This window comes from Cyprinus carpio, chromosome B15, assembly GCF_018340385.1.
Source record: "Cyprinus carpio isolate SPL01 chromosome B15, ASM1834038v1, whole genome shotgun sequence".
Lineage (NCBI taxonomy): Eukaryota > Metazoa > Chordata > Actinopteri > Cypriniformes > Cyprinidae > Cyprinus > Cyprinus carpio.
The window spans coordinates 8,157,871-8,181,910 of record NC_056611.1 but is presented as its reverse complement, the minus strand read 5'-3'; the positions used below and the strand labels follow the sequence as shown (position 1 = coordinate 8,181,910).

The 24,040-nt window shown below is 36.5% G+C and overlaps 1 protein-coding gene across 1 annotated transcript in view; it reads left to right on the top strand.

Moving 5' to 3' along the window:
* The window catches only part of atm (ATM serine/threonine kinase), a 61,266-nt gene extending 37,776 nt beyond the window's left edge, over nt 1-23,490 (top strand). The window contains exons 42-63 of the mRNA XM_042739098.1: nt 2,397-2,499; nt 2,585-2,733; nt 2,959-3,063; nt 3,464-3,584; nt 7,931-8,164; nt 9,866-10,039; nt 10,139-10,258; nt 11,225-11,442; nt 11,563-11,770; nt 13,315-13,443; nt 13,530-13,670; nt 13,971-14,109; nt 15,751-15,833; nt 16,561-16,701; nt 16,825-16,941; nt 17,160-17,309; nt 17,662-17,827; nt 18,006-18,092; nt 18,178-18,292; nt 19,317-19,380; nt 19,467-19,612; nt 22,831-23,490. Coding sequence (XP_042595032.1) covers nt 2,397-2,499; nt 2,585-2,733; nt 2,959-3,063; nt 3,464-3,584; nt 7,931-8,164; nt 9,866-10,039; nt 10,139-10,258; nt 11,225-11,442; nt 11,563-11,770; nt 13,315-13,443; nt 13,530-13,670; nt 13,971-14,109; nt 15,751-15,833; nt 16,561-16,701; nt 16,825-16,941; nt 17,160-17,309; nt 17,662-17,827; nt 18,006-18,092; nt 18,178-18,292; nt 19,317-19,380; nt 19,467-19,612; nt 22,831-23,011 — 3,091 coding nt within the window. The 3' untranslated portion in view covers nt 23,012-23,490. The remainder of the gene's footprint in view (nt 1-2,396; nt 2,500-2,584; nt 2,734-2,958; nt 3,064-3,463; nt 3,585-7,930; nt 8,165-9,865; nt 10,040-10,138; nt 10,259-11,224; nt 11,443-11,562; nt 11,771-13,314; nt 13,444-13,529; nt 13,671-13,970; nt 14,110-15,750; nt 15,834-16,560; nt 16,702-16,824; nt 16,942-17,159; nt 17,310-17,661; nt 17,828-18,005; nt 18,093-18,177; nt 18,293-19,316; nt 19,381-19,466; nt 19,613-22,830) is intronic.
* The last annotated feature ends 550 nt before the right edge of the window (nt 23,491-24,040 follow it).

Sequence of the window (24,040 nt, the reverse complement as noted above, 5' to 3'; positions counted from 1 at the left end):
TTGCTGTTTGAGCATAACCAGTATCTGCAAAGTTACGATGCTGAAAGTTCAGTGCAAACAGAGATATTTGCTGCATCCCGATTCACATACTATGCATTCTAAATAGTTTTCGAAAATAGAATTAGTATGTCCCAAATCATAGTATGTTGAAAAGAGTTTGCCAAAGATTCCTGGATGGTCTGCTACTTGAGATTAGAATTGGAAGTGCAGGTCGATGCACACTCTAACGGCTAATATTGCCCACAACTACACTACAAACATGCATAAAAAGTGTTTAAAAACTACAAACATGACAGATATGCGAGACCGATGGACAGGCAGAGGAAGGGGTTTGAGTGATAAATAATCAATGTCTTACCTGATTAAAAATATTTATTTAATGTTATGCATATTATATTTCATCTGCAGCAACATTGTGAACATTTATAATGAGACGTTTGGTCATTAACTTTTAAATGCATCATTATGCAAACACATGAGCCATTCTCGGCATGAAAGTCCCTCGGCTGGCAAATCAACGTGCCTCTTCATTTTCTCCAGTATGGTAGGAAATTAAATTAAACGAAATGTGGATTTTGTTAACTCTGAGACGCAGTTATGACGAAGTAATACGTTGCAAAGCTTGCCTACTATTGTCACATACTCAAAAGTATGTACTTTTCTTCACAAAAGAGTACATACTTTCAGGGCATAGTATAAGTAGACTGATTGGGACGCAGCAATTGTCTTTTAAAATTGTGGCAGTTTAATGCCTATAAAGGGAGGGACTACAACGAGCTACTTGCCGGGTTGTGACATCACAAACCCAGAAATTTGCATAAACCCCGCCCCCGCAAACAGGCAACAAAGGGGGAGAAGCCTTGTTGCGCTGCTTTAGAGAAGAGGAAGAGTTGTTGCCATGCCATCAAACTAGCGGAGCACAAAAAAATCTATTCATATATGAATCGCGATTCTGTCTTTTAACAATTCTAACGGATTCACAAGTTTCAAAATCAATGTTCTAAAGCAGCGATTCTTAATGTTCCTCGCGTCCCCCTGCTCTGCAACACTCTCTCTCTCATTCAGATCATTATCTCTTCAGCTCAGCTCCAACAATGAACTGAGTTCCAATTAAACACTTTGTGTATAGACAGAGATATTTTTCCGATGGCTGTGAGAAGCGTTAAACATGGACGCCTATACGGTTGCCGTGGTAGCGAGCAATACTTGCTGGCAAACACTTCTTACTATTACAAAGTAAACAATTACTTTACAAACATGCTACAGCACAATCATGTATTCTGCTGTATTAAAGCTTTGATCAGGATAAAACCGTGTATTAAAAGCTAACATAAGCATTATCATTTACAAACAAGACAACAAACAAAAAACATACCGTTCTGAAATGTCCTGTAAGAGCCGTGCTTTCATCTTCACTGATATCCTCTGCGTCTCGATCGGGCTCAAACTGAGCAATATTCAGGGCTCTAGACTAACTTTTTGCAGTAGTTGCAGACAAATTCAGTTGGAGTTATATTAAAAATTGCATTGCTTCAGTCCAAAAAAAGTGAAATAAAAAGCAACCTTCCATTAAAAAGAAAGTGGAAGTGGGGTGAACAAAGGCCTCCTGTCACTTTAATCTAGCTTGTGCCAACAGTTGTATATAGAAGCAGCTCCGGGCGGATGACGTATGAGGTCAGCGTTGCGTATGCGCCAGCGAGTCCCGTGAAAACCAACGTATGTTTGCAGGATCAAAAAAAAAGTAAAGTTTCCTTACTTTAGCAAAGGAAAACCAGTCTCCTCTTGGCTTATATCAAAATCCTCAGACATTCTTCTTTACAAATCCTCATTTTGTACTTCTAATTAGTGACAGTTGTTTTGTTTTGATCTTTCCCCTGCGTTTCCACGTGCGTCACTTCTGAGCGGCGCATGCGCAAAGCTGACCTCTGTACGTCATTCCCCCTGAGCTGATTCGGTTACAACACTGACCGCAAGCTAGATTCAAGTGATTATTACATTTTTTAATATATATTTCTTACAAAAACGCATCAGTCCGCTACAGGGGGCCTTTGTTCATCCCCCCTGGAGCCATGTGAGACACTTTTTTTTTTATGGATGGGCGCTATTTATTTCACGTCTTTTGGACTAAAGGAATGCAACAGCCACTGACTGAAATGATAGAGCTTGAAAGAACAAAGACAATTTTTAATATAACTCCAACTGAATTCGTCTGGAAGAAGAAAGTCATATACACCTATAGGATGCCTCGGGGGTGAGTAAAATGCAGCCTAATTTTCATTTTTGGGTGAACTAACCCTTTATTTAATTTTAACTAAGGTTCCTATTTTACTTTCTTACTAATTAACATTTAAATGTAGAAATGCTGTTCTTTTTTCTTTTTTCTTTGTGATCTCCAGAATTCGAACATATGAACATGAGGCCATGTGGGACAAGGCTTTGGTTTCATACGACCTCCACTCCAACCTCCCAGAGGTCACACGGCAGACCGGCATAGTAGAGGTTAATTTTCTGCTAAATTATGAGAATGGTTGCAATTTAAATTTGTGATCTCTGCTAAACAGTGGTTAGTTTGTGTCTTTCTCAGGGTCTGCAGAACTTTGGTTTGTGTAGTATTCTAAACACGTATCTTCATGGGCTTGAGAAAGAAGGGGTGGAGTGGGGTCCTGAACTTCGAGAGCTACGCTTTCAGGCCGCGTGGAGAAACACACAGTGGGACTGTGACCTGCCTGAGAGGTGTGGGTTTGTATTTACACTCTTTAAACATTATTTTGCATTAGTAGAAGTTTGCATTAGGGTTATGGTAGAAACGTGCCAGTCAGTAGAGATTCTATTGCACCTTTTATACTGTGGTATATATAGTCTACTCTGCCACGAAAATAAATGCATAATTAAATATAAAAATGTGAGATATGAAAATATAATTATATATTATTTTTTACATTTTATTTTTATTTTCAGAAATGAGAAGCTGAAGCCTGGCATCAATGAGTCCTTGTTCAATGCCGTCCAAGCTTTGAGAGATAGAGAATTCTCCCTATTTGAGCAAACCCTCAACTACGCCAGGTAACTAGACTACTCATCCCTGTGTTAAGGCCTGTTCACACCAAAAACAATAACTTTAACTATAACGTTTTAATAATTGTTCTAATTCTATGAGAATACCAAAGTCCACCCCACAACTGTAATAATAAAGACACAGTTGAACAATATCATTCGATTTTTTTTTTTTCCAGCTGATGAATGATAAAAACATTGACCGCTAATTAGAGTCCTCCTTACTGAGCTTGAGACAACTTAATTGCTGCACCCTTTTAAACAGAATGTTATCGTGTGTTGGTATGGATGCTAATAGTTGTCTTTATAGTTATAGTTCTTGGTGTGAACAGCCATAAGTAACAATTACAGATATAGATCATGTCCATAGAGGGTCCTCTATCTGATTTGTATGTTTGTGTTTTGTCAGAGGTCATGAGGTCGAGGAGTTGTGTCGTGGCAGTCTGGAGGCCGTGTCTTCACTCTATCCTGCTCTCTGTAACCTGCAGAGAATTAGTGAACTCCAGAGTGTCGAGGAGCTTTTCTCCAGGTCACATTCCACATTTTAATTTTAGAATCACAGAAGCAAAAGCTCTATTTCCTAAAAAAAAAAAAAAAAAACTTAAGAAATGTAAGAATTTAAATGTGTTATTATCAGAGCTTTGCTGGTTAGAATTGCCCCTGCTTGTAAATATTGTAACTACACTATACGGGATACAAACAGCATCATTCTCATTGATAGTCACTTAAAATATTTGACAATGACAATGTATTTATATAGCATGATTAAAAACCAATGTGCTTTACAATAACTAAAACCACAAACAACAAGAATAAAACAATAAGACAGAAACAATTAAAATTGTAAAAGAGTACCATAAAAGAAAAAGTGCTTCAGCATAATAAAAACAGTAATATACAATAGAAAACGCTACAAGTATTAAATGCTTTATCAAACAGAAAAGTTAGATGACAAAGGTGATGCCAGTCTAATTGAGATGGGCAAATCATTCCAAAGTCTGGGGGCAGCTACAGAAAAAGCACGGTCACCCATACATTTCAACCTTAACTTGGGAATCGACGAGAGTCTCTGATTTGAATACCTGAGTGATCTGGTTGAATGGTGCTCAGTCAGTAGGACAGAAAGTTAAGATAGAGCCATGAAAGTATTTTTGGTGCAGAACAACTGAGCATCTGTGGCAGCGGAATTTGAAGTTGTAGATAATAGCCACACATGTGTATCAGTAAATTTGAAGTCAAACTTGTAGATTTTTTTTTCTCTCTCCCACAAACACAACACAACAGTTACACCTTCTCGAATCCTTCACTGCAGGTGCACAAATCCTATTCTACGAATCACAAATCAAGAAACTCGTACTCTCACATGTTTTGCTACTATATATACAGTGAATATGGTGCAAAACACATTCACACACCTGCATCAAACATTTCTCCAATACACCTCCGTTGCAGATGACATGACCAATAGACCACAACCTGAAAATATAACACAAAAATGTACATAACAGTGGCGTTTCTTAACTCATTTTTCTTTACTATTTTCATGTTAGCTCACTGTTATATAACATATGTCTTACATGACCTGCAATAAAAAGGCAGTGTAGAATTATTATGCTTCCCTGATTGATTCAGATAACTGTATAACTTAACTTGCAAGCTGATGTAATCACCATCACAATGGCTCCAAAATACACCCCCGACGTTGCAGATGATAAGATCCACAAACTATAAAGAATTATAAAAACGAATACAGTGTAGCTCTTCTTGATTGGCCAAAATTCTTTTGATCTCTGAAGAGTGTCCACTGTTGCCTCTACAGATGCACAAATCACTTTTACACCATATTTCACACAGATATGTGGTGCAAAAGGGAGAGGGCGCAAAAAAACAGGTTTGAGACTTGTAGCAGCAGATTCACGCTATTGTCGTTGCACTTGTGTTTGTGCTAGAAAAGCATCCAAGAAAAAGATAAATAAATATATATATATATAGGGTGTATTTTGGAGCCATCTATTTATTTATCTTTTATTTATACTTTTATTTATTTATATGTAAGAAAACATTTTACAAGTGTGCAAATCTCATTGCAAGAATTCACATACTGATTTGTGGATGAATTTTTGATGCAGGTGTGTGAATGTGTTTTGCACCGTATTCACTGCAGCAGTTGTATCAAAACGTGAGCATACGAGTTTCTTGATTTGTGATTCATAGAATAGGATTTGTGCACCTGCAATGAAGGATTCGAGAAGGTGTAACAGTTGTGTTGTGTTTGTGGGAGAGAAAAAAAAAATCTACAAGTTTGCAACTTTTGTCTGTGACTTCAAATTTACTGATAAACATGTGGCTATTCCTAATACAAATTCCGCTGCAAAAGACTCTGTTATTTCGCAGCAAAAATACCTTCATAGAGCCATACCATTTAATGATTTATAAACAAAAAGTAAAATTTTAAAATCCACTCTGTAGTGCACCGGCAACCAATGTAATGAATGTAAGACAGGAGTAATATTATCACGTTTATGAGCACCCATTAAAGGTCTTGCTGCCGCATTTTGGATTAACTGTAATCGGAAAATAGCTGAATGATTAATCCCAACGTAAAGAGAATTGCAGTAGTCCAACCTTGAAGAAATAAAGGCATGCATTACTTTTTTTGATGTTTTAAAAGATTGAAGAGTTTTTGGTTTGGGTTGTTTTTTAAGTTTTTTTAAGTATTATTTTACCACATAATTAATCTGCGTGTCGAATTTCAAAGATTCATCAAACACAACAGCCAAATTTTTTACCCACGGTTCCACAGCCGAGGACAGCCCACACAAATTTAGTTTAGGAGTAACAGGGGAAGCGGAGGGTCCAAATATAATTTTCGAATTTCAAAGATTCATCAAACGATTCTCAGTCGTAGCAAAATGGCAGCAGCTGCGTTTGTATGAAACGAGAGCGAGTCCACGATACCAGGATGACAATAAATAATTGTACACCATTTGAAGCTTCCACCAAGAAAAAAAATTCAAGCAAGAGTACAGCGGCGACTGCTGTTGCCGGGTTGAACCTGTGTTATTAGCTTTTACTGGTTGTTATCGAGGGATAACATACCTCAGAATGTCGCGACTGACCAATCAGAATCAAGTTTTCCACTTAGCCGTGTAATAAACCTCGATAACAACTGGTAAAAGCTGACAACACAGGCTTATCCGGGTAACTGAAGTCGGCGCCATATTCTTGGGAACGGTGGAAGCTTTGCGTTTGGTTAGCCAATAAAATACTAAAACTCAATTCAATATTGTGTGTACAATTATGTGTACAATTCTCTCGTTTCATACAAATGCAGCTGTTGCCATTTTGCGACGATTGTTTTGTACACTGTAATGGTTTATAAGATAACTAACATACTGGTAAGATTTGAAAACAGTTTTGTCTTAAATCAGTTTCTTTTTATCGCAATAATTATTTATGTGGTGAAATGTTGTGTAGTAAGTGTATGACTGTACCGTTTCTCTAAAATGTCCGTCTAATTTAGTTTGAACATGCCGCTTCCTCACAACTGCTGTGTTCATAGAAGCTTTGTGTTCAAATATTTCACCTCAAATCAATATTTGTAAGTAGCTGTGTAATAAGTGGGATCATGTAATTAGAAGGGCTTGTTATCCCAGAATAACCCCATTCGGGGAGATACAAGACCCCTCCGCTTTTACATCCAACCAGTTGTTATCCCAGAATAACCCCATTGCAATAACATTATCCCTTACATATTTGTGTGTTCTGATGACATAGCTCAGGATGGATGCTAGTTTAATGGCATGGGAATGTGCTTATTATATTTCGGCTAGTTGCAAGGCAACATTCACACATTTTTTTAGTTTAAGTTAAAGTACTAAAATAACTAAAACGACATAAACCTGAAATTAATAAAAACTATAAACATATAAAAACACCTAATAAAAATGACAAAAATACACAACAAAGTTACTAAAACTTTCAAATTAAAATGAAAACAAAATACAAAAATAAAATCTAATTAAAAATTAGATTACAAAAACTATAATAGTATATCAGTTATACTAAAATAACACTGGATCTGGGTCAGCCTAGCTGCTGTTATTGAGATAAATGGAAATGCTAACAAAAAGCCTTTGCTATTATATAGACATTAAAAAAAAAAAACTTTAAAAATGAGTTTTTCAAAGCTGGTGCCAAGTTCTTACAAATTTTAAGCAAACTCATTTTTTCATGCTAGAACTTAAAAGGCTTTTTGTAAGATCTGGAAGTGCGTTGCCCCTTAATTTTCCCCAAATAACATATTATCACATAGTGTATTATCCATAGACTATATAAAAACATGGCATAGTGTCCGTGACATCACCCGCAGATTTCTGACGAGCGTTTTTGAAGCACATAGTGGGTGGAGCGGGCCGTCACCATCTTGGCAGCACATCACTCCTGGATAATCGAAAATGGGCAAAAAGGCGAGAGTTGGTCGCTGAAGCCACGCCCACCTAGCTCGACAGCAGTGTCAGCAGCAGCAATCCACCCCTCACTTAAGTGGCCACGTCCTTAATTATGCAGAACTTTAAGGCTTAATATAATTTAAACGGATGAGTTATAAAACAAATTCACCCCCCTCACAGTTGTCATGAAGGGCAAAATTAGCTATATAGACAAAAATCATTTTTTGAACCAGACTGTAAACATGTTTTTTCTGATGTAAAGTCTATGGGACTGACTCTCTTTTGCAGCCAGCCTCAAGCGGCCAGTCGATGAATTACAGTTTTAGACACTTCCTTGTTGGCTTCACTGTGCTTCCCACACAAATTTAGTTTAGGAGTAACAGGGGAAGCGGATGGTCCAAATATAATTTGCTTGAGTATATGCTTCTGTAACTGACTCCAGCCTTAATGAAGTGTACAGGAAGTGGCAACAGCACTCAGATCTCTTAACTGACAGTGATTTCAGCCTGGTCGAGCCCGTCTTAGCCCTGCGCTCCTCCCTACAGGAAACACTGATTTCCTCAGAGACAGATCCAGACCGGAAGAACTACCTGATTTCTGCCTATTCCTCCCACCTGATGGAGCTGTGCAAGCTGGCTCGTTCTGCAGGCAACACGCAGGTCTCTCTATGTTTGCATGCCTGTCTTTGATGTCTTGTTTGCTTGTGTAAGCTTTTGGCTTTTCGCATGGCAAATTTTCTTCATCGTGAATATTTGTCATTGATATGGTTCATTTAATCAACATGTTCCATGAAGGTTTTTTTTTCCACATTTAGATTTTTATATTATGTGGTTAGCAAAGCATTTTGTTTTAGTTTTCATTAAAAAAAGATTTACACTCTCTGTCACAAATACTTCATTTTAAGGGGCATTACCTCTTTCAAAAGATGTTTGAGATGGCCATCGCTGTAATAGAGTTGTATATGCTTGAGCCCAGTCAGATTAAAATGATCTGTAGCCGTAATATAAATTGCATGTCATTTCCTTTGTATAATAGTGTATACAGCTAGGTTTGGATTATTAGACAATATCAAAAATAAATCTGCAAAGTTTTACGCTCGAATGCATCTAAGAGAACCACTGACATGGAGAAGAAAGAGTGAACATAAACAACAAATCGAATGCACACTGACGGATCTACTTTTATCGTTATAATCTGATTCGTTGTAAATGGTATTATCTATATACAAGAAAATCAAATGCATACCTGTGAAATCATTCACAGACATCAACTAATTAAGATCTCCCTTGATGGCTAACAATAGGATGCATTGACAGAACTGGTTTCAGTTGACTGTAGGTTCCTGGCTACTTCATTCAAAGTTCTTATGTTTTTGTTCTTAAATTTTCCATCACGAGTGATAAACTGCTTCAGATGATTCAGTGCGTGCAGGGAACTGAGCGAATCGTTCAAACTGATTTGTGAACCAATTCAGACTGTTTTGCAAACTGAATCAGTTCAAAAGAGTGATTCATTCACAAATGGGGCATCACTCATGCCCCAGAAAAAAAGAGACCGCGTGCTTGGAATGAACTGTGCATTTCTTAACATGTATTGCATTATAATTAAGTAACAAAGTAAAAGTAAAGGGTTTTCATTTGAAATGTACTCTAGTTAATGTAAAAATCCCCACCTTTAAATCTACAAGTACAATTAACAAGTAAATGAACTTCATGCCTACACACTTCTGTACATGTGATAGCTCGTCCAAAAATGAAAATTCTATCATCAGTTTCTCACCCTCAAGTTGTTCCAAACCTGTATACATTTCTTTCAGCTGTTGAATCCAAAAGAAGATTTTTTGAAGACTTTTGGTAACCATGCAGCTGATTATAACCATTGACTAAGTGTTTGGAATGTATGACAGTAGTTTGGAAAAAAATACTGTGTAAGTCAATGGCTGCCATAAACTGTTTGATTACACACATTCTTCAAAATATCCTCTTTTGGAAAAAGTGGGGGTGAGTAAATGATGACCATTTCCATTTTTGGGTGAATTATCCCTTTAAATATACCATTTAAGGGGCGTGAAGTGAAAAATTGTGATGTCACAAATGGGGCGATTTAAAATCCTGCATTTCATAAGGCTGGAAAACAAAGCTGCAGAGTTACCTTTAAGGTATAAAACTTGCAGTATGTTTTTATTGTAGAATAACCTCTTATAAGTGTTAATATCAAGGACATTCTTATTTTCCATTTCATGACTGCTTTAAGACCTAACAAACTTATTTAGCTTGAAAGAGGTTTTTGTGGTGTATGTCATTAAATAAAACCCCCTCTTTTGCTATTTCATTATTTATTTTCTGCGCACATTCTTCTAGCTGGCAGAGCGTGCAGTTTTCCACATGAAGAGGCACAGCCTGGTAGGTGCTGGTGGTGGCGGCAGCAGCTCGTGGGCCTGGCAGCTGGAGGAGGCGCAGGTGTTCTGGGTAAAGAAAGAGCACGGGCTGGCTCTGGGGCTGCTCAAACAGATGATCCATGAACTAGAGGATCTGGTGAGTTGAAGTGTGGTTTAGGTGGCATTTCACAGGTGTAGATAATGGCAGGTGTTCCGAATTCTCGCGTATCTGCTGAATAACTCTTCGTGTGAGCAGGTGTGTGTGAACCCTGCTGTGGTGCCGGTGTATTCGGAGTGCTTGAGACTGTGTGGAAGCTGGCTGGCTGAATCCTGTCTGGAGAGCCCTGCTGTCATACTGGAGAAATATCTGGAGAGGGTAAAGCACTCACATACTCTGCAAGGCATTATACAAGGAAATAAAAGGATTTCATTGACATATAATTAGTCTTTATTTCTGAAGTTTCCCTATTTAATGTCATGGCAATTATCATGTTATAAAGCCTATTCTGTATCAATATCATCATAATTCTGTACAGTGGTAAATATCAAAATAGGGCCATTGCAAAATGTATTCGATATGGCTAATATGGTGAATATCTATATCCAAAAAGCTATGATTTATTTATCAACGAAATTGAAGATTTAAGGGATCCCTAAAGGTTGTATGTGACCCTGGACCACAAAACCAGTCATAAGGGTCATTTTTTTGAATTTGAGATTTATATATCAACTGAATAAATAAGCTTTCCATTGATGTATGGTATGTTAGGATAGGACAATATTTGGCTGAGATACAACTATTTGAAAATCTGGAATCTGAGGGTGCAAAAAAATAAAAATAATAATAATATTGAGAGATGCGCTTCTAAAGTTGTCCAAATGAAGTTCTTAGCAATGCATATTACTATTCAAATATTACATTTTTATATATTTATATATTTACAAAATATCTTCATGGAACATGATCTTTTCTTAATATCCTAATGACTTTTGGCATAATAATTCTGACCCATGTGATTTATTGTTGGCTATTGCTGCAAATACACTGTGCTACTTATGACTGGTTTTGTCCAGGGTATATAACTAAAATATATATATATATATATTAATAAAATATTAATAGTTATGTATTTTATATTTTATTTAATAATAACTACAACAAAAACAATAATAATAATCATTTTAATTTATATCCATATAAATATATAATATATTTATATCCATAAAAATATATAATTTATATGGATAAGTTTGACTAAACAGTTTTAGTTGAAAAATGCAGCCCTTTATCAAAGAGGCATGTTTTTCGTGTTTGGGCTAATGATCTGTTCGTGTTGGACAGGCTGTGGAGGTCATTGAAGACCACTGTGGTGATTCAAACGCTAAACTTCAGAGCCAGAAGACCCAGGCTTTCTTTTCGCTTGCCCGTTTCTCTGATGCACAGTATCAGAGCATCGAAAACTACATGAAGTCATCGGAGTTTGAGAACAAGCACGCTCTTCTGGAAAAGGCCAAAGAGGAAGTAGACCTGATGCGGGAGAGGAAGGTCATCAACAACAGGTCAGCATGAAACTTATCTGTCTTAGGAATCTTTTGCTCACTGGTTACAGATATACGAAGACTATATGATGTATATATAATATGTTATGAAAAATACACGTTTCTTTTGTTCATGTGCAGATACACAGTGAAAGTTCAGAGGGAACTAGAGCTGGATGTCAAAGCACTGGCTAACCTGCAGGCCGACCGCAACCGCTTCCTCCTCAAAGCTGTGGAGAACTACATTCAGTGCCTAGAACTGGGAGAGGAACATGACACCTGGGTCTTCAGACTGGCCTCCCTCTGGTTGGAGAATGCGGATGTCAAAGCTGTAAATGATATGATGAAGGTATAACAGCATCTCCCATGTACAAAAAAAGTAATTGTGTTGCAGTTTCTTCCTATTTTATTACTTCTTAACCCTGTAAAGCCTGACATATTAAATAATATTCAGAAAATTGTAATTTATTGAATTTTTGATAAAAAAAAAAAAAAGGCATATGTGCTTATTTTGAGTATCATATTTGATTGATCAGGCTTTTGTGACTCATATAATGTATAGAATATGGAGCTTATACTGAAGGAGAAAAAAACCCACCTCAGTGCTATTCAGAGGCCCAAACCAAACAAAATATGCAATTTGATGCAGTTGCTGATATTAAAATGGCCAAACATAATATGAAATTCTAATAGCTTGTAATGTAAATCAGTTTTATAATGGTACAACAGACCATTTACATAAAATGCATTTAAGGGTGCTTTCACATCTGTTTCACATCTGTAAATCCCTGAAACAGGGATTCAAATTATTACAATGTTGCTTTTTATTCTTGGTGCGGTTCACTTTCACAAGGCAAAGTTTCTAAATGGACCAAAATTGTTAATACAAGACACTTGTAAGCAAACTGTCCTTTCATTGGTCAAAGTTCCACGGTTTATTTTCCAGAATTCCGCTCATAGCTGTCATCCGTCAAGATGGAACGACAACAGCTTTGAGGGCTTGTTTTTTTTTTTTTTTTTTGTAGCTGTCATTATATTAATTTATCATTTTGAACAGGAGTCCAGGATTCGTCAGGAAAACTTTCTTAAAATGCACCTAACAGTTACTACAAAGAAGAGCAATAAGACGGCATTATAAAATGAAAAGACACGCTTTGATTTTGAATGGCGAAGACGTGCTCACCCACAGATATCGTCTGCAACCCAATGTGCATACTATCCATACTAAATTCTATGTGATATTAGTAATTTTCAAAACTATTTAGGGCAGATAGAGTGGATAGTATGCACATTGGGATGCCGGGACAGTCTACTGCTTTACCCATCATACATTGGATATAGCCTGGTTTGTTGGTCCGTTGGATCGGATTGCTTTCTCACTTCAACCGAACCGCTCCAGAGTTCGTTTTCATTCAAGCCAAGACCACCTCATTCAGGCGATCTCGGACTGATTGGTTTGGCGCCAATGGATTGCCGGGTTCACATATGCCCAAATGAACCAAGCTAAGGGGGGGAAACGGTTCCAAAACAATGGGCCAGGTGTGAAAGCACCCTAAATATCACTCTATATCTCCACATAATATTGGCTTGGTAGGAAGATATTTAAACGCTTAATTTTATGATCAAACCTCTGTAGTTTTTATTGTGTTGGAAAAAATATTATATTAGATACATTTGAACGTTTTTTTTCTAAAAGTTGCTTCAGTCCAGTTAAGTGTTATTGCCCAGTAAACGTATTACCAGATACACGTCATCACAAAAGAGATGTTATAGCATTTATGTTTTCAATATTTGAAAAAATAAATCAGTAACATTTTGATAGAGAAATTGCATAATCATATTTTAGATGTACTTTTGTGGGTCACACAACTTTCAATTCTGTGTTTATATTAGCGTGGTGTAAAGAAAATCCCGTCATATAAGTTCCTGCCCCTGATGTATCAGTTAGCCGCTCGAATGGGCACCAAAGTGTCCAGCTCCGTGACCTCACAGGACGTGGGATTCTATACCGTTCTAAATGAGGTAATGTTCATCTCCTCCACTGAATGTTAACCTCACAAGTGCAATCTTATATATACACTCACAACTGAAATGTGTTCTGTCATCAGCTGATCTGTCAGTCATCTCTTGACCACCCCCACCACACTCTCTTCATCATCTTGGCACTGGTCAACGCCAACAAGGATGAGAGTTTCTCTCGCAGTCGTTCGTCCAAGAGCACTGCTCGCCAACCTTCACCTCTGGACCTGGTATGAGAACTTCCGAAATCTAGCTGTGAAATAAATCTAAAGTATTAGTTCTACCAAAAATACAATAGCATAGCTTTAGGTTTAAAATCCAAGAACTTAATTACTGATATTTATATTTTGAATAGCCTTGTCATTTACAACTAAACATATGTTATGAGAAGTCATTTCTGCACTGCTCTTGGAGTTTTTTGTGTCTAGGGATGATGTCTGAATGCTATGTTGAAATCCGGACATTTTACAGTAGCATTGTGTCCTTTTTTAACTAAACGATTAACCTTGAGTAAATGTGTTGATATGTAGGAACGGGCTAATGTCGCTCGTAAGATTATTGACGTGGTTCGTAAAAAGAGAGCCAAGATGGTTAAAGACATTGAGATGCTTTGCAATGCCTACATCACTTTGGCATACATGGACGCCAGTCGCCATAAAACTGAAAAGAGTGAGTACAAGTGATTGTAGTTGTTTCCTGTCTATTCTGTTTATGATTAAAGGGGTCATATGACGTTGCTAAAAATAACATTATTTTGTATATTTGGTGTAATGCAAAGTGTTTATGCAGTTTAAGGTTCAAAAAACACATTATTTTCCACAGAATGTACATTATTGTTGCTCTTCTATGCCCCACCTTCTGAAATGTCTAAATTTTTACAAAGCTCATCGTTCTGAAAAGAGAGGTGTACGCTGATTTGCCAGCTGTCCGGTGCATTGTGATTGGCTGAATGTCTCAAAAGCGTATGCCCCTTAACATACTGTGATGCTGTTTCCCGGCTGACGAGACAAAAACAATAAAACCCATTTGTTGCATCCAGTGGGGACATAATTACTGCTTATAATGACTTATACTGTCTTTTAACACGTTGCATTGTGTATCGCCTGCATAAACATAAAACCATGTCTGCATTTCTAATCGGAGAAATGACAAACAGCAAGCGCTACTCTACACTGCTCAAAACTCGCGTTTGAATCGTCAGTGGCAAATCCTTTAAATATGTAAACGTACTTACAGGCTTAGAGTCAGAAGCGCCAGACTGTCCTTGCAAAGTTGGAATTGCCCCACTTTATAGAAACAGACATCGTAATGTAGGCTGCTGGTTCAGGAAACAGTCCTCGTCCTCCGTAAAATGCGCTGCACACATCTGATTATTTGGGTTGAAATGTTCCGGAACAGTGTTGTAAGTACAACTTAACCACTGATTTCTAGCTTTCTTTCTTTGCGTGAACATTTGGGCGGCATTATGCAAATCTTCCCACATTGTGACGTAGACGTAGGGCGTGTTAGAACGAGCCATTTTAGGAGGGCGTGGTTGACTCTTAACTTTTATAAAGAACATCTCTTTGGATTTGAGACTTCAGTATTTGCAACTTTACATATCTTCTTTATTCACCAAGAGCTTGTAACACTCCAAAGAGAAAGGAAAAATTGAAATCGCATCATATGACCCCTTTAAGGAACTTGGTGTCCCAGTATTTTTAATCAGTAAATCAACAAATCCAGTGTTTATTGATAACTAATAAGAATGTTGTATGTTGAGTTGATTTTGAGTTATCCCAAACCCATATGACTGTGTAAAAAATAAATAAATAAATAAATAAATACATAAAAACTGTTTATCCTGGCAGCTCTTTCTCTCATATTATAAAGAAAGTGTAGACATATATGAGTAAATATTTAAACATTATGTTAATCTTTGTTATCCACCTTGGCACTTTTATTTAAATTCTAATTTGTATATATATTTTTATTTTTTTTATTTTTTGCATATCTCATAAAATACATAAAATATATAATATCCTGCAGTGGAATAATAATTTAACTTGAGATGAGGCACTTCCTTTTACTTTTATAAGTTGTCTTAAGATCCATTTTACACTCGCTGAATTTGTAATACTTGTACATTAAGTCCATTTGGATAAAAGCACTAGCTAATTGGCTTTATTAGTAATTATGTTTCCTATCAATGTTTACTGTAATATAATGTTTATATATAATGTTTCTTGTGCTTTACTATGTCAGCTGTTTAAAAAAATGGGTATGGAAATGTCATATTGTTATGTACTGACTGATATATTGTCTTTGCAGAAGCCATACCTATTCCACCTGAACAACCCATTATGCAAATCAAAGACCTTGATGATGTCATCATTCCCACCATGGACATCAAGGTGACAAATGTCTCTTTCTTTTTACGTCAGAGAAGCCTGTGCACTTTGTGATGTGATCTTATGGGCCATTTACACAATAACATTTTCAGCTTAAAACTGGAAACTTTTTATGCGTTTTGCCTGTTCGTTTACACGGAAACGGCGTTTTTGGGACTGATAATGCATATTTTTGAAAACGGGTTTCAAATTGCAAGTTTTTGAAAACACCACCGTTATCGTTACCATGTAAGCACACAATACGGGAATCTTTGAAAACGGTGACGTCATGTGCGTGCGTAGTACGTGTTAGGTATGCAGTAGACATGCGCAGTACATGTCGATTTTAAAGGCAAGTGCTAACAAACATACACAACAATGGGGGAGTACATGGTACTGTTGTTGCTGCGCAAGAGTTTGCTAACGCTTCTTCAGCAAAGTGTGGATTTACTTCAACAATATTACAACCAACAGCAGAGACGCATCATATACAACATATGATTGTCACTTCCCTACAGGTACTGTTTACTAACAAGGTGACAGTGGCAACTAATGGCCTGGCATATGTAATACAGCATTTTTTGGCTGTTTTCGTGGATATGTGTAAACGCAAATCATTTTGAAAACGTTGTCATGTATCCGTAAAACTTTTTAAAAATGCAAGGGAAAAACTTTTCAGTTTTTGACTACATCGTTGTTCTGTAAACGTAGCCTAACCTAAGTTTGTTGTATATGTTGGCATTTCTTTCAGGTGGATCCATCAGGCAGATATGAAGACCTTGTGACTATCAGGTCATTCAAACCTCACTTTCACTTGGCTGGAGGCGTCAACCTACCCAAGATAATCGACTGTGTGGGTTCAGACGGCAAGAGCAGGAGACAGCTAGTCAAGGTCTGCTTTTCATGCTTTGTTTTGCATAATTGCTGCCACATCTTAGACTCGTTTGAAATGTATGTCGGTTTGTTGGTCAGTCCTAAATGATTGAATCTGAAGTGAGTTTGTGTTGTGACACAGGGTCAGGATGATCTGAGGCAGGACGCAGTCATGCAGCAGGTCTTTCACATGTGCTCCACCCTCCTGCAGCGCAACGCAGAAACTCGCAAAAGGAAACTCAACATCCGCCGTTACAAAGTAAAGACACCATTAATACACTATCCTAGCACATGTTTTTATGAACTAAAATATGTACCAACGGTATCCAGCAGATGTTTTCATGAAGTTACTTGTTAAATTGTTAAATACTACTAGTCTATTTTATTTTATTTTTTTCATTTTTACTAGTTAATTTTTTTCTGCTATAATACATGTAAACATGCCTTCATCAGCACTGCTCTGTGTGTTTGTACCAGGTGGTGCCGTTTTCCCAGCGCAGTGGTGTTTTGGAGTGGTGTTCTGGCACTGTGCCCATTGGAGAGTTCCTGGTCGACCCACAGAAGGGGGCGCACAAACGCTTCTGCCCACAGGACTGGCCCAACATGTCCTGTCGCAAGAAAATGATGGTACCGAATTTTATCAGCTCAATTCATTCTTACAGGCATTATACTATTAATAGTCCTAAACTGTTTGGAAGAGTAGAAGAATACTAGTTTATAGTCTGTGAACTTTGCAACACTTTTATTGAACTGCATTGATAAATTAATTAGCTGATTAATGACACAATTGTCTTCTGTAGAGATTAATTGATTCATTTTGCTGAGTTATCTGCTTATTAATATGAAGCTGCTTTCAAACAAAATGCACTGTATAAAGTGCAATATAAATAAATGTGACTTGAGTATTTAGAGATTGCCTCTACAAAAAGATTATTTATGAAGCATTTTGCCTCATTATGTTCTCGTTGTAATGGTGTAGGAGGCTCAACGGCTGGAATTTGATGATAAACTGCAGGCTTTCACTGAGGTGTGTCAGAACTTCCGGCCAGTATTCCGATACTTCTGCATGGAGAGCTTTCTGGACCCTGCAGTGTGGCTGGAGAGACGGCTAGCGTACACCCGCAGTGTGGCCACCTCTTCTATCGGTACACACACACAATACTATTATTTAACCATATTATTATAGGTGACGTGTCATTTCAGTGGGACAGAAAAGAGCTGCATCTGGCCTCAGATTTTCACTTTTAACAGTATTATTTCATGAATTTCATGGGCAATTAATTTGAAGTTATGTTAAAATAGTGACATTTTTGTGTCTGACAGTTGGTTACATCGTTGGTCTGGGCGATCGGCACATTCAGAACATTCTTATTGATGAACAGACTGCAGAACTGGTCCACATAGACCTGGGTATGTGTACACAGAAAACTAACGCTGCAGAAGAGCTTCGCTCTCTTCATGTTTTCATTTTCACCTTTATCATCTTTTCACACAGGTGTTGCGTTTGAGCAGGGTAAAATCTTACCCACCCCTGAGACGGTTCCCTTCAGGCTGTCTCGAGACATTGTGGATGGGATGGGCATCACAGGGGTGGAGGGCGTCTTCAGGAGGTATGTCTTCAGGAGGGGATGCTGGGTGTTTTCACACTTGAGTTTATTGATGTTTATTTATACACCTGTAGCCTATTTCATGAAGAAGATTTCAGTGGCTACACAGGAGAGTTAAGTTTAGTTGGAGAATTTTTTTTTTTTTTTTTTTTTTTTTAAAGATTAAGAATATGGATAGGTTTTTAGCTTTGTTTACCACCATGGTACTGTATCTTACACTACACAACTAACCTGCTCCAGAGCAGGTGTTATTCTGGGTAAGAGATTGGAACACAAATGCATCACACATGGGCAATTATATTTTGACATTTAATATTTTTTGTTATGGTAATGTTATGGCAAAATAAATAAACCCAGAAAGTTTTTGAAAAGTCATTGGAAATATTTCACAAATGTTTGTATAATAGAATTTTGGTGCATGATTTCACATATTTTGCAGTTTTACTCATTCCCGCAACTTTTGACTTTAAAATGAGGGAAATTCCTGTAAACCAGGGGTCTCCAACCCTGCTCCTGGAGAGCTACTGTCCTGCAGATTTCAGCTCAAACCCCAATCAAACACACCTGAACCAGCTATTCAAGGTGTTCAGGGCAACTTGATAATTACAGACAGGTGTGTTGGAGCAGGGTTGGAACTGAAGTTTGCAGGATGGTAGCTCTCCAGGAGCAGGGTTGGAAATCCCTGCAAACATTTATTCAATATAGCATGTAGGTTAGATAAAATAAATAAATCCACGCAATCTGTCAGATTTAATCAGTCATTTGTCTCAGAAATCATGGGAATGTATTGGTAAAAGTGTGTATGAACCCTGAGTCGACAGAGAATGTTTCTGAGCTCACTGAACCTGATCTAAACCAGGTTGGATTTGTTTGGTTTTTCAGCTCTAAACCTACTCTTAACAGGCTACTGAAATGACTCAAGTGTGAAAACACCACAATGGGACTCCAGATGTTTTGTGACATTATAGTTACAAGTATTTGGGTTTCTGTGAAAGGAACTGAGCGATTATATTATTATATCATGTAGATGTTGTGAGAAGACAATGGAAGTTATGAGGAGTTCTCAGGAAGCTCTGTTGACCATTGTTGAGGTAAACATGAATTAATTCTTCACATCTCATACCAGACATGTGTCATTAGTCAGGAAATTAATGCTGCTTTTGTTTTTTGTATGCAGGTGTTGCTGTACGACCCTCTGTTTGATTGGACCATGAACCCTCTGAAGGCCTTCTACCTGCAGCAGCACGATGAGCATGCAGAGCTCCACGCCACACTCAACCCCACGCCAGGAGGAGACGAGATCGACGCCCACCGCAAGGCCAGGTATCACATCTGTAAACACTCTCCTTCTATCTGCAGCCCAATTTTATAACATATAAATATCATTTATCACTCTATATCTCCCTATAATATGTCATAGTAGGATGGTATTTAAATGATTCATTTTAGAAAATAACAAAACACGACAAACAAACCTTCAAATATTATATAATGCATTTTAACTTTGGTTACATTTATGAAAAGAAAAAATGCATTACAACACTCATTATGAATACCTTTTCAATGCATTATACAAAAAGAATTTGTGTTCCCAAACATTCTTCAAAAGCCTTGTGCAGGGTTTCCGCGGGACATTAAAAAGCATTAAAAGTCCTTAAATGGATTTTGCGAAAAATAAGGCCTTAAATGGCATTAAAAAGCATTCAATTTGCTTCCAACAGGCATTAATTTTTTTTATAGTTTTGAAGAGAATTTTATATAAATTTATTGAATATAGCCTTCGTAATTAATAAAAAAAAATAGTTGTCGCAAGATATGTAAGTCAAGTCAAGTCAAGTCTGCTTTATTGTCAATTCTTCCACATGTACAGTACATACATACAGAGAATCGAAATTGCGTTACTCTCAGACCCCCGGTGCATACAGATAACACTAACAGTAGAGCCTAAAAATCTAGATCAAATATAAAATATAAGATAAAAACTATACAATAAGGGAACGTAAAAAAGACATAATAGAAAAAATAAAAATAAAAATAAGGTAAATAAAAGCAGCGCAAGGCACATGGCAGATAGAGTGCAAACCAGTGAACAAACCAGTGCAGATAAAAAGATTTTTAGTGCATAAAAAAAATAGCTTATTCAGTCTGATTAAAAGTGACAAAGTGACAAAGGGCTCAGAGCAGTTATTTTATTAAACTGACTGATGAGGAGGTAGAATGATGTCAGATCCATGGTGAATGAGGTAGTGAGCAGACCACTGCTGCACAAAGTGACTGGTGCATGACATTCGTATGTTAGAGGGAGGGGGGGTTCATAGTTCAGTGATAAACACACGGAACCAGTTTGGTAATTGGTTCCGGCCGGAGCAAAATTGCCGTGATGCGGGCATTTTGTACAGCGGTGGACCGATCTGAAACTGGGAAAAATGGGAAAGTTTAGTTCCAGCCGAAGTGGCTGCAGAAGCGGTTTCTGATTCAAGAACGAACTGATTCTTTTCAATGAACCTTTTAAATCGGATCGCAAATTGCACCAAACGATTCATTCATGAATTATAATGATCCGATTGCAGCTGTTCTCTATTCGACAACTGGCTGATTCAAATGAACCGTTTAGTGCGAGTCTCCAGTGAACTGAATTCAAAAGTAAGAACCGGGAGATCTTGTGAGCGCGCGCGCGACTGATGCTGCTAAAAGTAAGTTACTAATGTTGAATTTTAGGATTAATTATTGAAACTGAAAATCATATTTAGGTCAAAACTGTCATTTGCTTGTGAACTAAATCTGCTGTAAATGGTGATCTATTTAGGCCTACTGAAATGCTTGAATGCAGACGATGCAGACACATCAATCGGAGTCTCTGTTTTAGGTATAAAAAAAAAAAAAAAAAAAACTAAACATTAAAATAACACAGATTAAATAAAATAACTCATGCACGCTCTAATTCCCCGCTGCCATAACGTTAACAGTTTTATTAAAATGCTACGCATTTAGCCCTATGTGACGTCTGTTTTTATATTGTTTATCAACATTATAAATGTTTATATTGTTTGAATTAACTAGCCAAGTAGACGGATATGATTGTTTATTCATAACCATACTGAAAATAAGTAAATATTGTTAGCGTATGCTAAATGTCTAGCTAACAAGCTTGCTGGTGCTAAGTTGAGGTAATTTTAAGATATAAAGTCCAAATATTTTTATTTAACCACCAAGATAGATTATATGTGGGGGAGGCCTTATTCTCATTTCATATATAACTGTGATGTTCTGCAAAACAGCAAACTTTAAAACACTTTTCTCTTCCTGGTGAAGATCAGATGGTCAGATCTGTTTTCTCTCAGGTAACGTTTACATCTCAGTGTAAGCTTCACAGTGAACATCACTCTCATCAACGTAGTCCTTATCAACTACACAAATATATCTTGACTCCATATAGTGGTTATTTTGGTAAAATCTCAGGTATTTTGAGCAGTAGGATTATAAAAAATATGTGCTTATATAAAATTAAATAAAGTAGCCTATATAAAATCGATAAATTTTTCTTTCGGTACTTTTTTACTTAAGTAATCTATCTTTCGGTACTTTTTTACTTAAGTACATAAAAAATTGAGTAAAATTGAAAAAGGAGTACTTTTACTGGAGTAATATTTTATTATGCGTATCTGCACTTTTACTCAAGTACTTGATTTGTGTACTTCGTCCACCACTGGTATATATATATATATATAATATCCGTGGTTAGTCATGGGTCGTGTATGGCATTATTTTTTTTTTAAATGGCATTAAAAAGGCATTCAATTTAATTTGAAGATACCTGCAGATACCCTGTTATGTATCATATTTAATGCTCATCATTTTCTAAAAATGATTTATAATCAAATGAACCTAAGTTGCTTTAATGCAATACATGTTTATCTTGATATATTACTAATGTTCATTTTAAAATCATTAAAGATTTCGGAGCATAAAGACAAATGTACCACAACCTGAAAGGGCATGTTTTTACAATTATACTAAAACTTTTACGTGTACAAAAAGTTTTATTTATATATATATATGTAATAGTTTACTAAAATATATATTACAATGTTTTTTTTTTTTCAGCAAACTTTAGGTCGTTGATAAATTAGAGGCCTTAGAAATTTGCCAGTCAGATATCAAACTAAGCTTTATAAGGTTAAATCGATGTCACTTGTCTTGTAAATGTGCTAAAATTTTGATTTTTCTGTGATGGAATGATTTGATTCAGAGCCAGTGTGAAAATTCAAACCTAATAAATAAAGTAAAAAAGCCTTTTAAATTTAAAAAGTACAGGTGTAGTTACAGTATTTTGCCTTTGTATGGCAGTATAGACCCAGTATAGACACTCATTTGAATAAAGGCTTTAAATGAAAATGTATTAAGTTTATGTACATATTTACCATTCTCCATTGCAAGGCCATGTGTCGCACATCGTACTACAATACAGATTTCTTCAAAGGAGCAAAGATTGCTTCAAAGCATAGACCTGACTTCTCTTATGTGTTGATGTGTTTCTGCAGTGACAGTCAGAGCTTTAATAAAGTGGCGGAGCGCGTGTTACTCAGACTGCAGGAGAAGCTGAAGGGTGTTGAGGAGGGGACGGTGCTCAGCGTGGGCGGCCAGGTAAACCTCCTCATTCAGCAGGCAATGGACCCCAAAAACCTCAGCCGCCTCTTCCCCGGCTGGCAGGCCTGGGTCTGATACATCATGGTTACCACTTGATAGAACGATCACACACCAAAGAAAATAAATGCAATCTGACAATAGAAATGTAACAAATAGCAAATAAAGTGGAAATATCTTATGACTTAGTCGCATGTGCTGGTTAACATTGAAATTCTGAATGTATATCTTTAATGCTTGTTGCACTATTAGCTTGTATATAATTGAATTAAATAAATATATTTAGTACTTAGCAATGATCGCTATATCTTAATACTTTTGGTGAACACCTGAACAGTCTTTCAAATTTTTTTTTTTAAACCATAAGCTTTGAATTGTATGTATTAAAAAGAAAGAGGAAATGAAAATAAAAAATCATATACAGAAGTGATCATTATTTGGTTCATTTTGTAGGGTGTACTTTATGTACAGTACAGATATTGCTCGTACTGTAAATCGTTGTTGTTTTCATGCCATATTTGATGCACAATAAATCACGGTATAAACCGTTTAATTCTAATTTTGTCTGTCATTTCAATTGAATACACCTTTTGTTAGTAGATCGTGTCTTTTATTTAACATTTGGTGAATTTGATTAAAACACAATAAGTTTACAGCAAATGATTAAACACTGGACTGCCATAACAAAAAAATGGCCTTAAAATTTCCTTAACACAAAACACCATTTTATGTAACACATGTGTAACAAAACATTTATATGAAACATATTCAAATGTATATTCACCACAAATTATAAGGTGGTTAAAAAAAAACTTTATTTCATGTAAAACTATTGGTATTTTTAAATATTTTTAATTAAAGGTAATTCATACATTTATTTTTACCAAACTTATTACTATATTGTACAGTAAAACTATAACCAGAATATGGGAAACTAACACAATTAGCAGATTTTTACTGCAGCATTTTTACATTGTTTTGAAATATACAGTATATATACAGTATGAAATTTTCTGTTATTTATCAGACAACGCTTTGCCGCCATTGACAATATTTTCCGGCTTTTCATGTTTTGCTGGCAGCGGCTTTTTTTTTTTTTTGTTGACA